Source organism: Notothenia rossii (genome assembly GCF_949606895.1).
Source record: "Notothenia rossii genome assembly, chromosome: 1".
NCBI classification, from domain to species: Eukaryota; Metazoa; Chordata; class Actinopteri; order Perciformes; family Nototheniidae; genus Notothenia; species Notothenia rossii.
This window is the reverse complement of record NC_136912.1, coordinates 28621225-28635335: the sequence shown is the minus strand read 5'-3', so window position 1 is coordinate 28635335 and position 14111 is coordinate 28621225. Positions and strand designations below refer to the sequence as shown.

Sequence of the window (14111 nt, the reverse complement as noted above, 5' to 3'; positions counted from 1 at the left end):
AACCACAAAACCAAAACATCAGCCATTAGCTGTTAGCACTCAGAGCTCACCTCACATCTGTTCAGAAACTAGACAAAGTACAAACCACAGACTGTCTGTGTCATGGCGAATACAGTCACTGGTTTATTTATGTCTGTAGGCCGTTGTTGTGAGTGTGGACGGTCAGAGCATATACTGCGTTAGCTTAGCCGATCTCCATTCAGAAAACACGCATTTTAAAGGTTTTTTGCCTGCCGTCTTGTCTGCAGACTGGTATCAGTATGTTGTTACTTCGGCATCATTTTGAAACGTGTATTACAATTAAATCCCGGTAAAATATGTTCATTTTGTTGTAGCTGTAGCCCCCTTGCCAGCGATTCTCTCTGACCGTTCAGCAGTCGAGAGTGTTGTTTACGTCACTAGTTTAGCATATTCAGCCCAGTTGTTGGCCCGGTAAGAACCTTGATTTTGGAGGGCCAGAAAAAAGGTGAAAAAGTAGCCCTGAGACGGAACTACCCCTAGTGGAAAAGCAAGATAAAGTATCCTTTCTCAGGCAGTCAGGTAATTTAGTGAAGTGATTCAAATCAGCACCTGTCAACGGGTGTTTTGAAGTGATGACACTTAGTGACAAACAAACAAGCAAACACAAAGAGTGTGTTTGAGGAATGAGTCAAAGATCGTTTTTAATAACAACAATTTGTTTCTAAAAGTATCACACTCGAGAGCAGAGTTTTTTATTTTTTATTCAGTTCATGCTTTATCGTCAAAACCTTGTGCCTTCGTTACCCACAAGGCAACTTGACGACCAACGCATTAAGCTATTTGCGTTATTAAGTCTCAAGCGAGGATAAGGAGCCAACCCAAATAAAAAGGAGAGATGAGGAGCTGGCCACAGAGGACTGGTTATCTCACCTTTTTCTAACTGCATACTCTCACATTTATTTAATTTTCACATTTGTAGTTGACAGACCAAACCAGCACTGACTCAAGTGTTTCAGATTTCCCTCTGGAACATCAAAGGGCTTTCTATTTTTTCTTTTACTTGGCACTAATACTGCCCAAGACGGTGGGATATCATGTATGTTAAGACTGTGAAAAAGATTGTGTTCATCAAAAAATTCAAATATATTCATTCAAAAAGTATGAATTGTCAGGACACATAATAATTACAACAAAAACATGTGTGCTTTCTTGGGAACATAATCTTAATGTTCTTGTTAGTGACTTTATGATGCTCATATTTAATTTGTAGCTTGCTACTCTGATGTAACAATTAAATGATATAGTTATCTTGAGATGTCCAACACTGTTTTCCCTGATTATGAAACTCCTCACTGAGCGGAGATAACAAATCGTGGTCTCACTAAGATATTCACTGGATGGTCCAACTGTTGGTGAGATCATGTCTGAAGAAGAGACCCGCCTCATGAACAGATTAGATAAAGCTTTGCAGAGGCAGACAGACACTTTCATACTTAAAGACCTTTCATGTCCTCATTGGGGAAACAAGAATTATTAGTCTTGAGATAATGAGATTTGTAAACTCATCATCATGTGTAATACTGAACAATAAAATTAAATATTGTCATCATGATAACCGGGTAAAATAATAAATATAGCTCAAACTGTATGAAGTTGTGTAGCAGATGATCTACCATGAGCACCATTTCCATGATATCATCATTAATCTTTGTTTCAACAACTTTATAATGTTCACTCTCACATTCGTTCTCAGGTGCACCGCTCATATTCGTGTTGCCGTGGATCACAGTGAAATATCTCTATGAAAACGAAGAGTAAGTCACTTTTCGTTCAGTAATAACATTCAATAATACTATTGTTACATAATATGTAAGGCAGTTTGAATGTAACAGTTTTTATCTGTGAATTCCTACCACACTGTATGAATATCTTGTGACAAAATCACAAAAAAAAACAGCAATCATTTACAATGTATAATGTGTGTGTGCGTGTGTGTAGGTGCTGGGAGAGAAATATTAACATGGGATATTGGTGGATTATCCGTTCCCCTATACTATTTGCTTATCTGGTAAGTCTGTCTGTTTGTTCCTTGCCCAATGATTTTCTGCCTGTCACTATACATTTGAACAAATGAACAAAGTAAATTCAGGTACAGAGTGTGCTGGCATGTGATGGAGCTACAGATGCACGCAAAAACACACAAACCCAAACGGACACACACAGCAGCTGACATTCACAAAGTGTGTCGTGGCAGATGTTGCTGTGAATAAAGACACTGTCAAATGCCGGGCTGCACAGCCATGAGAAAAGAGAATAACAAAGAGCTGAATCATCAACCAAAAGTCAAATATTTGTCCCAAGGAAGAGAGCAAAGGTGTGAGCAAAGGTGTGAACTGTTTCCTCATGACCCCGCCACAGGCAGAAAAGGCAGAGAGAGTATTCACTATTTAACTTTTTCACAGCAGACAATTTGACCTGTCCTAGTAGAAAGAGCACACATGCAAATGCTAATATGGCCCAGTTCCATTAAGTCTCCAAGTTAGCATTTTAATGAGCGACAAGAGCAGGACCTCCCCTCAGTTAGATTAATCCATAATTAATGTGATTAAATACCTCTGTGATTTCCCTACTATGACATGTCAAAATGTCTCCCTTAAAAACATGCTTTCTGTGCTTCTATGAACGTATGCATGTTAGAAAGTTTATAGAAGTTGGGTTGCGAGTGTAAAACTCTTAGAATGACACCTAATTTTGCAGTTTCCCCGCATCCCCTCTTGCACTTCAGTGCCACTATGATCCCTCCTCGCTGAGTACTTTAGATAATATCGACAGAATGCCTCTCTGTGAAGTCGGGTGTGGCGTCCAACAATGATTTTATGGAGTGGAAAATAATGAAATCAGCCAGTTTTACACTTTTACACAATATTAAAATTATAATTGGCACAAAAAAGAAAGGATTCCTCTTTTGTTAAACATGTTTTGATTACAGATGTTTGTGTGTATTATCTTCTATCTTATTTACCATGTAAAGAGGATATTACACTTCTAAAAATGTATTCTGGAAAACAGAAGTATTATGTGAAGCATTTAAGTTTGATTAAAGTTTTTTTATATTGTAAACCATCTCACGGCCTAGTGTGTGAGTCTGTTTATAGATTAAACTGGCAACACCTTCATAATAGTGAGAATCCAAATTGATTTCAGACCTCTCAATAAAATTAACCAAAATCTCCAACCTAAATTGTTTTGAATATTAGTAAATATAGCTGTAGACTATTGTTTACGTAATTTGTATTTGGTGTTCTTACACATTGATGTACAAACACACACACACAAACACACACACACAAACACACACACGCATACACACACACACACACACACGCCCACGTTCCCAAACAGAAATAAGTAGTGGTCTTCCACTTGTGTGTTTCCTGCCTCTTGTTCCCATAGTGACAAACAACATTATGGATGGACACACTTACAGTATGAGAACAAGTGCACATTCACATAGCAACCTTTGTGAACTCATGCAAAAGCGTACGTGTGTTCACACACAAGCTGAAATATCCAGACACCCGTAAGTGGCATACACTGTGGAAGTCACATAGATTGTGCTCTGTGGGAAAACTCTCTTTATCGTGATCTCTGAATTAGTTTCCGTACAGTTGTGTAGGTCATCCTCCAGCAATCCACAATACAACTCTAAAGTTTGCACACACATATTCACACCTAAATAAACTGCGTTTGTGTGCACTCACACATATTTGGAGCAACACATCTGTTGAGACAACACATGATACCAAATTTGGAGCGCTAATATCTTGAGTGCTGCAATAATTAATGTTCTCTGTCATTGGAGAGGGTCTGCACTACATCACAGTGTGTTTGTGTGTGCGTGTGTGTGTGTGGTGTGTGTTACCAGCTGAAATCCCACAGAGAACAGAAATACTCAGAAAGGCATTTTGGGGAATATCTGTCTCTCTTACCCATTATATCATGTAAACATTTACAGAACGCATGTGTTTGCATCATTTCAATCCCCCCCTCTTCTTATTACAGATTAATTTCTTCATATTCATACGGATCATCAAAATCCTGATGTCTAAGCTCAGAGCTCATCAGATGAGATACACTGACTACAAGTTCAGGTGAGTCCTGCCTCGATGTTGAAACCTGATGAAAGTCGTAACAAAGCAGAATGAGCAGTGTCTAACACGTTTGGAAATATGATTTGATCTCCCTCTTGTCTTTGTCTTCCTCTGGTCCAGATTAGCAAAGTCCACTCTGACCCTCATTCCCCTCCTTGGGATTCACGCCATCCTCTTCACCTTCGTCATCGATGAGTCCGTCTCTAAAGGGTCCATGCTGCGTCTCATTCGCCTTTTCTGCGACCTGCTCTTCAACTCTTTCCAGGTCAGAGCTCACCTCCACATGAATCTCAAATATGGATGTCAGTGTGTCTATCCGTGTTCTCTACTGTTTTAATTGTGTATGTTGCGCACAAAAAACAAAAGTAATTCCTTAGCCTTTTGTAATTTCTTTAAACGCATCTGACTCTATTTATTATTATCTATAGTATTAAGTGTTACTTTTGGATTCACCTGTAATAAATAGTCTACTATAAAGGTCCCATATTATACCCTTTCTCAACAATATATTATAGGTCTCAGATATATACAAAACATGCCTCTGAATAGTTTGGCTCGAAACACCAAACTGATCATGCATTGTAGCATCCCACAAACCCCTCTGTTTCAGCCCTGTTCCAAAAATGCTGATTCTGTGTCTGTTACTTTAGCTCAGGGATCACCAACTACATTTGTCCAAGGGCCAAAATGTATCCAATAGACACTATCGTGGGCCAGCTAGTGGAGCACGCTCAGGTACTGCGGACCGCAGCTTAGCAGACTCTTCACGCTAACGAAGGGTCACTTCTAGGCAGGGTTGGGAGGGTTACTTTGTAAATGTAGTCAGTTACTGAATACTGAATACATGCTCTGAAAGTAATCAGAATAAAGTTAGTTACGTATTCAGATTACTTTTAGAATACTTTTGGAACACTTTCTTTTTCCATAACAGATGGGTATGTTTTGGTGTACAGGAGACACTTGTTTTACTGTTTTAATGGCTTATCAAGAGCACAAACACAACATCTTGGTGTCATTCTGGACAGCTCCCTCTCATCTGCACCTCACATACCCCCCCAGACCCCCCCCAATAAAGCAAAAATGCACGTTTCAGAGTGGCCTTTTATTGTGGCCAGCCTAAGGCACACCTGTGCAATAATCATGCTGTCTAATCAGCATCTTGATATGCCTCACCTGTGAGGTGGGATGGATTATCTCGGCAAAGGAGAAGTGCTCACTATCACAGATTTTTTCCGATTTGTGAACAACATTTGAGAGAAATGGTTATTTTGTGTATGTAGAAAATGTTTTAGATCTTTGAGTTCATCTCATGAAAAATGGGAGCAAAAACAAAAGTGTTGCGTTTATATTTTTGTTCAGCGTAGTTAGACCTCTGTCCGTTAAAACCCAGTACAAAGTGCGTATCATTGGTTTCATTACCAGTATCTTCCATGACTGAAATATTAAAACTCCACTTTGTGTTTCAGGGCCTGCTGGTTGCTATTTTGTACTGCTTCATCAACAAAGAGGTGAGACAGATGTGCTTTCACGTCAAGATGCACCTTAATGTAATCTCTGCTATTGTTGGAGTTCTTCCCTTTCTCTTTTAGAGCTGATAAACTAGACATTTTACATCATCAGCATTTCTGTTTCCAGACTTTATCGTTCCTTGGTGTATCTCTAAATCTTAATAATCCACTTTATCCTTTTGTCTACAACGTGCGACAGACACAACATCTTATGTCAGCTCAGCTCTACACCTTTAAATATAATGTTACGCAAGACAAATCCATCGGATGAAGTGCTTGGTGTCTTATTTAATCTTCATCACAAATGTTCATTCGTCTGTCCGCTGTTTTCCCATCCTGCAGGTGCAGTCAGAGATGCTAAAAAATTGGAAGAGGTGGAAGCTGGGTAAAGACATTGACGAGGAGTACCGCCACACCCACAGCCACACGCCGCACCTCAAGAGCGGCAGCATTGCCACTGGCAATCCGCCCTATCTCCACGACAACAACGCCAGCGACCCCGGCGGTGACTCGCCTCGCCTCAACAAAGCTGAGCCCTCCTGCTCAGCCGCACCCGAGGAGAACCGCAGACTAGTGGTTTCCTATAGCAACGGCATGGGGAAAGGCGGGACCGCAAAGAGCAGACACACCCTGCAGTTCTCTTTCCTGCCACATCGGGGCGCCAGCAGTCATGTGAGCACGGCCACAGAGGAGGCGTGTCTGGAGGAGAAGCTGCACACAAACACTGTTGAAGGGGAGGAGACTAATGTCTGAGGGCGGCCGGCCTGCTGTAAAGACCTCGTCACGAAGAATAAAACTGTGCTTATAGATGTTTCGGATCAGTGTTTAACATGTGCAACAAGGCAGCCTGAGTGGGAAGAGAAAGAGAACCCCAAAGGTCACAATGTTTTAACAAGCCTGCTGCAAATTAATATTTAATGTTTTTGGGACCTTAAGCTAATAAGAACGATTCACTTCAGATTCAATGCACTCAAAATAAGCTTTCTAATGGTGACTAGAGTGTGTGTGTGTTTGTGTGTGTGTTTGTGCGTGTGTGTTTGCGTGCGTGCGTGCATGTACATATGGAGGACTCCCAATAGGACCCTGCTCACATCACTCGTATGTCATGAGTCATGTGTACTGATGTTGTCGTCGTGAGTCACACTTGTGTTGTATGAAAGGTTCCAGCAATGGATGCTCATTTGTGGTACTCTTCTACAAAAAATCTCAAAAGTGCCAAGAAAAAACATTTATTTTTGTTCTTTTGGTTTCATGATACTGAATGTGACTTCAACATGCATGACTCGTGATGTCTTGTTTGTAACAGGATGAAGACAGAACTATTACCGACTATTGATGTGTTGAGGAAGAAGTTGCTTTGATCTTTAGAGAGACTTGAATGTTTAAGTCATTCTGGTTTTAAATGACCATGCTAAACAAGAAAATAATAATACATTTACATCAATTGGGTAAAGCAGGTATCCTTCATGCACATTCCTGCCCTCCCTTCTGTGTTTATAATAACCCATTTTCTTTCTTTTTAAACTGAGTTTTGTGGATGAATGTATAAGGACAATGGAGAATTATGGGTGATATTTAAGTGTATATATGTAATTAAAGAACATGCCACCAGAACCTGCTTTTCAGTCAAACAGTATTCTGTCGAATGGAGGCAAACAGAACATGAAGTGCTTTTTTACACAATGGAAAATAGTCCTATTTCAATAAAAGAAGGTTCTCCATTTCAAAATCCACATTAACAAAACATGACTCAGTTGAAAATGTGGAATCGGATCTGGATTTAATTCTTGGTATTATCCATTTTTCAAATTCACCGAATCAATCACTGAAAACCAACAAGGATTTTCACAAAGATAGTAAACAAGCACTCAATTGAAGTGTAAGAGAGCGAACTGTACATATTAAACTAACTTTAATAAAAGTTAATACCGGTATTATAGAGTCAAGGACGTGTTGGTGGAGGGATGTGTTGTTGTTCTGTGCTTTCGCTTGCAGTCCAGGTGACAGAAAAGAATAAACATGAGTTATTACGTTGAGAAAGACACAAACATGATTGTACTTGTCCTTTACTTTCCATAGCCTATTGCAATTGTCAGGACGGGGTCCAAAAAAGCAAAAAAAGCCAAATTGTTGTGTCTCATATGTCTGTGGATCCAATTAAACTGAATTCTGTCAGCAAAAAAGTGTCAGGAAGTGTTGTCAATGTAACATGATGGAGAGACATGAGTGTCATTCCTCCGCAGTTATGCAGTGAGTCTGCCAGTCACTTGCTGACGTACTTTTGACAACAAAAAGCTGACTATGTTTCAACATTGGCTGAAATATTGAATAAAAATAGGTGTGCTCATGCATATCATGGGGCAGTTATTCCCCATCATTGTTGACTTCAAAGCCAATCAGTGGACTTACTATCAATCAAGATACGTGATTCATTGGAGATGCAACATGAAATTATAATGACTGCTCTGCGTGTTATTGCGCAGAGGGTAACTAGTTGTTGGCGGATAAATCATGTATCGGTTGCACATACATGTCCAATAATGTGTGTTTTTGTACGGGTGTTCTTTTGAGTGATTGATCTTGTAATCTCTCTGAAAACGCCTCCCTCCCCGTGCCTGTATTAACATATAACAGAGAACATAAACCACTGGAGGCGGCTCACTGCGTGGCTGTCAAATAAGCCAGCAGAGGATATTGCATGATTATTTATCATATCACAATGTCTCTCATGGGAATCGCCTGAATTTCACCCTATGTAAAGACTATAGAATGAGAATGCATGGGAGGATTTTGAAAGTAAGGGTTTGGCTTTGGCTCTGTATGTATTGCACATTTTCCTTTCTTAAAAACATCCATTGCCATTTTCAAATTAGGATTTGTTTTATATGAATAAATGCATTCAAGATTCATGATAGATTATTTATAACGTTAATCTTGGATTCAATTATGGAGTCTTTGCTATTACTGCATTCATTCTCTTTTGAGTTAGGGCCCATCGCCTTCACCAAACTAAATGGGAAATTAAATATAGATCGTTAGGATAAATAAATACACCGATATCAAAAAATGAATAAAACATGAGTTTTTTTTAAATGTGAGTATTGAGAGAGAGATCAGACTTTCTCTCAATACTGACTTGAAAAGCATGCCAGATAAACGATTTCCTATTTGCAAAATAACTTTATCCTCTGTCAAATGTATGATTAATAATCCCTAAATAGATACTTTGACCATTTTGCGACAGAAACAATTAGAAGTTGGTTGAAGTCTGTGCTCTATTATCTTAATGAATTACCGTATAGCTAAATAGGATTTATTCTTCTGTGTTTATTCATCTCTTCTTATGAGAACTCTTTCCAGCTAATCCTATAGGTGTAGGCTGTGATGTTAATGAATGTGCACTCAGCTGTCGTTCCATCTCCCGCTGTTTATTCGAAGCAAATTTGCACAACCAATAGCATTAAGTAACCTAGGTAGATTTGTATTAATGTTAAAATGTGTTTTTAATATGTTTTAATCAACTAACCATGTGGTAGAAAGACTGAAATACCAATTGTTCACCTTAATTAGATAATTGTACGCCTCTTGGATGATAGGGCCACAGAATACAAGCTCACCTTAATAAAGAAGTATTTTGACTGCTCATATCGTGTTCTTATGTGTGACTATTATTGATGACCTTAAATGCACATCCCAAGTTAGTTAGTATTTCTAAGTATTGAGTAAATATTCTTAAGCATCACAATCTTGACCAGTCTGTTAGGAAATCTGCTTTTACTAAAACCTTGTTGGTATTTTCCCAACCTCACAAAGAAGATCTATTACCAAAAGAGAAACAATCTTTTAATGATTGCTTAATGAGCAACCAGAGTCTCATTACTTAAAGCTCAGACCAATAAATGTTACGGTTTGTGAAAGGTAGGACCCAAAAACAGACTACAAAAAAGGTAAGTTGGTCTAGAAAACAAAAGCGAGCTTTATTTTAAAAGCTGATTGCAAAAACATGGCAAAAAACACAAAGGAAGCACAAGGATGATACAATACCAAAAAACTGACGGTGACTGATATGGAGGGAGACAGGAAAAAACAAACAATGAACTGAAAGGGAAACACAGGGAAAGAAAAGACTAAATACAGAGAGGGGTAATCACGGGACAAGAAACCGCTGGGCAGGGGAGGTAGAAACACAAGGGAACAGGTGAACACAATTAGACAATCAGACACACCAGGGAAACTAACGACATGGAAGGAAAACACAGGGAGAAGGACCAGACAAGAAACAAGGAGGAAAACATGAGACAGGGAGAACAGAACAGCAAAAATAACCCCAAAACTAGACACACAAAACTCAAACCCTGACAATAAAGACTCAACCAACCCTGCTACAAAAACATATCAAATAGTTGGTTCTTGTTGACTCCTCCCTTGCAGGAAACTATCTATTTTAGTGACTGTCATATTTGTCTAACTACTGGGGCCAGCCAATGCTCCAGATGGGCAGTTCAGATGTTGCAAGTCTACAGGGAGGATAGTGGAAAATACATTATGTAAACAAGAGGTCATTGAAAACATATTACAGTGGGCAAAAAACATCTTCCATCCTGTGTTCCCCTCTCTCTGGATCAATCTGCTAAAGCCATCTGTGAGAGGTGGATACGGCTAATTGAGGAAACACTTCACAGCAATGTTTATATGTGAATTTCGGCCCACACCACCAACCCAAAGGTTTTCATTTCATTTCAAACCTTTATTTAATCAGATTGGTCCCATTGAGATCATAGATATCTTTTTCAATGGAGACCTGCAGCATATAGGTTACACATGGACATCATACATTATATTTAGAGGATACATTTACATAGTTATAGACATGTACAAGTGCCCATAGTATCAACAAGCATTTCATTTAGCCTAGCTTTAAAAACATGCAGAGGAATGAGATTGCTCAGTTTCAATTCTTGCTGAAGATTGTTCCAAGCAAGTGGAGCTGCGCACATAAAAGCTGTCTTACCTAAGACAGTCCTTGCTCTTGGCACATCTTAACAATACTACATCATGCGATCTCAGACAATAGCTGCTTGCAACTCTCTGTGTTATCAGAGAGCAGATATAATACGGGAATTTACCCAACAAAGCTTTTTAAATGAATGAAAACATTTTCAATCAAATTCTGTCTTATTCGAGTATGTTTTCGTCCATCCAGGGGGACCAACAAGCTGATTCTCTTCCGTCCATAAATTTACCCAACAACATGATCCCTGAAAATATTTAGATCTATAGAGATATCCAAAGTGTGAATGAAGAGGGTAAAGGTGTGATTGAAAGGAGATAGAGGAAATTATCATTACCTAGTGCCATGATCAGAACTAAGGCCACTATGAAGACTGAATTAATGATTTAATATATTCATTAAAATTGAATAAATAAATATTTAAAGGCTACATTCAATTTTTACGCAATGGTTCATGGACCTTTAGTGACTGGAATTTGGTTTGGAATGACAAGCTTAATCATTGAGTGTGTGTGTGTGTATGTTTGTGTGTGTGTGTGTGTGTGTGTGTGTGTGTGTGTGTGTGTGTGTGTGTGTGTGTGTGTGTGTGTGTGTGTGTGTGTGTGTGTGTGTGTGTGTGTGTGTGTGTGTGTGCGTGCTTGTGTGTGTGTGTGTGTGTGTGTGTGTGTGTGTGTGTGTGTGTGTGTGTGTGTGTGTGTGTGTGTGTGTGTGTGTGTGTGTGTGTGTGTGTGTGTATGTATGTGTGTAAATCCCGACTTCCTGTGAGTCATAAATGGATAGGAGGTCGTATACACGCGCCACACGAAGCCAGGAGAAGTTATTTTGGGATCAGGACAAAAACAACTTAGAACAATGACATACAGTAGCAATGACAAAGGAGCTACACATTATAGAAATCAATCAGTTGTGACAGGTCTATTGTGGAAAGCACTTGAGTCAAAGTACAGGCTAAGACTGGGCGAGGCTTAACACTACAGTCCAACAAAACGGGGAAAAACTCTGATCTGTGTGAGTAGTATGTGAGGGTGTGAGAGTGTGGGTGTGGTATTGATATTACATACAAATCTCATGAGAACAATGCTATTTGGTCTAAGATCAAAATCGAATATTTTTCCCATAGCAATTCTTCACTTATACAGTAGTATGTGGTACAGAGAAAACAAATTCACCAGAACTTTTTTTTTTAATCACATCAACACATTGCCATGACTCACTTTTGTTGCTAAAAGATACCCAAGGTTTGTAGCCACAACGTTAAAGCAGAAAGAGACAAACTTTTGTTCCCCCTAGCGTTTCCAGATAATATTCATGGTGCCAGTATCAAATCGCATTCTGTTTTGTTAAAAGCTACCAAAACATGGTAAACATCGCAATTATTCCCAAACAAACTGGGAATGGGGACATCGATAACATATTTTAATGTTTAATTTTCTTCAGGGCCACCGTAGTGCACATTGATGAACACTTTAAAACAAAAATAATGCTTACAAGTGTAAATGAGCCGGATTTTAGCTTTGAGCTAATTTCCATCTTTAGTCCCCTCACATACAGTGTATGAACATGACATTTACATATACAGCTAAAATAAATACTTGATATGCAGAAAGAGCATGAGCAGCATACAAGCATTTATCACATGGCAACAATGTAGCAGCTATGATATATAAAGTGCAAGAGGAGATACCCCTGTGTTAAAGTGTATTTGGCGGTGATTACACGTCTGTTTGTGTCTCAACCATTCTTTAAATTGACCTTTAAAACTATTGAGAGTGGGACAATGCCGTATCTCAGTTGGGAGGCTATTCCACAATGAGCTGCCTTTTTAATGGAAAGTACATTTTGTCCAAAAGTGGTCCTTCTGCAGTGGACTTCACAGTCTCCTCTGGTTTCTGACCTAGTGCAACATACAGTGTGTTTTCTGTGGATGAATTCCCCTAATAGAGGGGGGCCAGTCCATGTAAACATTTATAAATAAAACACATACTTTTAAAAGACTTTAAATGGTCAAAACTTAAGAAATTGTGTTTTTCAAGGATGGTACAGTGGTGGTATGAATTTGGCTTTCTGTCAAACACATTGATAGCCCTCTTGTACAGCTGTTCTATGGGTTTCAGGTTTTTGGCACAAGCAAACGACCAGTTTGTAAAACAGTATTCAATGTGGGATATAATCATACAGTGGAGGTATGACTTTGCAGCATTGACAGTTAAGAAAGGTCTAATTTTTTTTAAATGTTGCAAGTTGAATTTAATGGTATTGGATACTTTCTTGATATGTTTCTTAAAAGTCGCATCAAGTCCAATATGACTCCAAGATACTTGAACTGGGAGACTAGTTCTATTTCTGCTCCGTTTAAAAATACATTGGATCCTTCGATTTTGATTGTTCGTTCACTGAACATCGTCATTTGCATCAACATGCATACTGTTTTTGTTGTATTCATACTGTCAATATGCAGATTGTGTTATCTAGCTTTAGATAGAATGTTTTTTCTTCCTCTTTGCATCATTTGCCTCCACAATCCTTTGCCAGTAGGATTTTCCACAGTCCTTGCGGTTATCCAATTGTTCAACTACTTGGGAGCTACTGTAAGCTATTTGTATTTGCATTTTAGCACAATACTTCCTGCAGTGATTCAGAAAGTATTGTGTTGGGGCTTTTATTGTGAAAGGGAGAACACTAGTCAGAGCCAGACATAATTTCATAGAGAAAGCTAGTCTTATAGGGAGCCAATTTAAATGCTAATTTCGTCTTTATTCTACATCCATTGCAAATGTGTGCAATCAACTACTTAATTATGATAAGTTGTCTACAGCCACTTTAAATGCAATCAAATGTATATTTCTAAGTGCTTACAACTTAAAAATCTTTACGTACAAATGACTGTATATTGAATATATTTCTGTACCCAGTGTTGAACAGGACCCAAAACTTTGAAGAATGAAAAAGGACAAATCTGCTTTAATCAACTGCCAAGTAGTCAAGTCTGCATTTGTGTCTGTTCATTTGTAAAACTTGGAAAAAAATGTGGCTGCTCTGACTGAACTTTTTCAAAGCTGTGATTTGAGTCTGGAGATTTCTGAAGAACTATCACGCACAATGTCATTGTTTTTCGACAACACTGGTACTACAGGCCAAGCCACTGATATACAATGCATTTGACTGATGGCTCAATAATTCTTAATATGTAAGAGCAATAGAATAAGACAGAATGGATGCTGATTTCTTCCACAATTGGCTAGGACTTCAATAACTGGTAATGACTTTTCAGCTCATCTGCCAGAGAAGTGCGCTCTGCTGCACCTCCTGCCAGTAAGATTATTTCTACTCAACTCTGCATCACATCCTTCTACAGTCTTCTCCATTATCTTACTGGATGAGCTGCACTTCTTTCCACATATGTGCTGAAAAACATAGCTTGAATTTCAATTAGTTATAGTGAGGAGATTGGCATTTAAAGCCAAATAACTAGGGCTGTCA

At 38.8% G+C, this 14111-nt stretch overlaps 1 protein-coding gene across 2 annotated transcripts in view; it reads left to right on the top strand.

The window, feature by feature from the left end:
- Window positions 1-7720, top strand: part of gcgrb (glucagon receptor b) — a 54239-nt gene extending 46519 nt beyond the window's left edge. For both annotated transcript variants that reach the window (XM_079647486.1, XM_079647485.1), the window contains exons 9-14: window positions 1715-1775; window positions 1960-2029; window positions 4024-4112; window positions 4233-4377; window positions 5579-5620; window positions 5963-7720. In XM_079647486.1, coding sequence (XP_079503612.1) covers window positions 1715-1775; window positions 1960-2029; window positions 4024-4112; window positions 4233-4377; window positions 5579-5620; window positions 5963-6373 — 818 coding nt within the window. In that variant the 3' untranslated portion in view covers window positions 6374-7720. The remainder of the gene's footprint in view (window positions 1-1714; window positions 1776-1959; window positions 2030-4023; window positions 4113-4232; window positions 4378-5578; window positions 5621-5962) is intronic.
- The last annotated feature ends 6391 nt before the right edge of the window (window positions 7721-14111 follow it).